The following is a 1,547-nucleotide window of genomic DNA, read 5'->3' on the forward strand; positions in this document are numbered from 1 at the left end:
GTTCAATATCTGTGCAAGGTCAAGATACATTTCATAATCAGTCTGAGGAGTAATAATGTTCTTTGATAATGTATAGAACTAAGCTTTACATAACAGACATTCAACAGAGAATCATTTTTCCTAGATTACCCTCAGGATAGGTACTCTGTTATAAAAGGTAATGTTTGGGAATTTGAGTAAATCTATAATATGGAGCCACATCTGAAAAAAGTCATTATTGAAATGTTACAGGTGCTGATAAAATGAAATCCAACTTCTCCATCCCTCAGAATGGATCAGAAGTGGTGTTTTATGATTCTACCACCCCCAGAGTTATATGGATCTTCTTAGTTGTGGTACTTTCTATAACCTTTGTCCTTGGTGTGCTAGGTAATGGGCTTGTGATTTATGTGGCTGGGTTCCGGATGTCATGCACTGTAACGACAATCTGTTATTTGAACCTGGCTTTGGCTGACTTCTCTTATATGGCAAGTCTACCATTTCAGATCATCTCAATTATCATAAATGGAGAATGGCCTTTTGGTTGGTTCCTTTGCAAATTTGTTCACATGATTATAAACATAAACCTTTTTCTAAGTATCTTCCTGATTACTTTCATTGCCATGGATCGCTGTATTTGTGTCCTGCACCCAGTATGGGCTCAGAATTATCGAACTGTGAATCTGGCAAGGAAAGTGATTGTTGGAGCATGGATACTTGTCCTGTTGCTTATATTTCCACATTTGATCTTCTTGACAACAGTGAGAGATGAAAGAGGGAAAGTGCACTGTATATGTAATGTTGAGTCCTGGGCTGCAACCCCTGAGGAGCAGTTGAAGGTGTCCATGACTGTAAGAATAATTTCAGTAACCATCAGTTTCCTTATTGGCTTCAGCATACCCATGATCTTCATTGTCATTTGTTATGGCCTCATGGCTGCCAAGATAGGCAGAAGAGGCTTTGTGAATTCCAGTCGTCCCTTACGTGTCCTCACTGCTGTAGCATTTTCCTTCTTTGTCTGTTGGTTCCCTTTTCAATTGATTTTTCTTTTAGGCAACATTGGGTATAAAGAGACAATGAATAGTATTCACACATGGGTGAACCCAGCAAGCACTCTGGCTTCCTTCAACAGCTGTCTCAACCCAATACTCTATGTTTTCCTAGGTCAGCAATTCAGAAAGAAACTGATCCACTCCCTGTCAGCTAGTCTGGAGAGGGCTCTGAGGGAAGATTCAGTCCTGAACAGTAACTTGTCTTCACATACTAAAGACTCTGGGCCATAGGAAGTGGCAGGGGTGATGCCATGGGAATGTTTTCTGTGCCACCCTATTCTTATTTTCTGTCTCATTCTACTTTGCATAAGATCTTTGACTGTTAATCAAGAAGTCTAGAAGAAATACCTCTTTGTCTTCTGTTTTAGAAGAAAAATAATAATGAAAACAAATATCACTGTTGTTATGGGAGTTTTTCAATTGAATTTGGAACATGGGCTATTAATAAGGTGGTACAACAGTACAAGACCCAAAACAAGACTATAACTATTATATCAGTTGAGGTGGGAAAACGTC

The 1,547-nt window shown here is 39.1% G+C and overlaps 1 protein-coding gene across 1 annotated transcript; it reads left to right on the top strand.

Annotated features, from left to right (window-relative positions):
- Positions 1–242: 242 nt before the first annotated feature.
- Positions 243–1,262, top strand: LOC116893489 (formyl peptide receptor-related sequence 7). Its single transcript, XM_032895236.1, has one exon. It carries the CDS (start codon positions 243–245, stop codon positions 1,260–1,262), a length of 1,020 nt encoding a protein of 339 aa, XP_032751127.1.
- The last annotated feature ends 285 nt before the right edge of the window (positions 1,263–1,547 follow it).

The sequence above is a fragment of the Rattus rattus genome, chromosome 2 (assembly GCF_011064425.1).
Source record: "Rattus rattus isolate New Zealand chromosome 2, Rrattus_CSIRO_v1, whole genome shotgun sequence".
Taxonomy (NCBI): Eukaryota; Metazoa; Chordata; class Mammalia; order Rodentia; family Muridae; genus Rattus; species Rattus rattus.

Coding starts and splice junctions, on each gene's coding strand:
- LOC116893489 (XM_032895236.1), top strand. CDS start 243: ATGAAATCCAACTTCTCCATCCCTCAGAATGGATCAGAAGTGGTGTTT.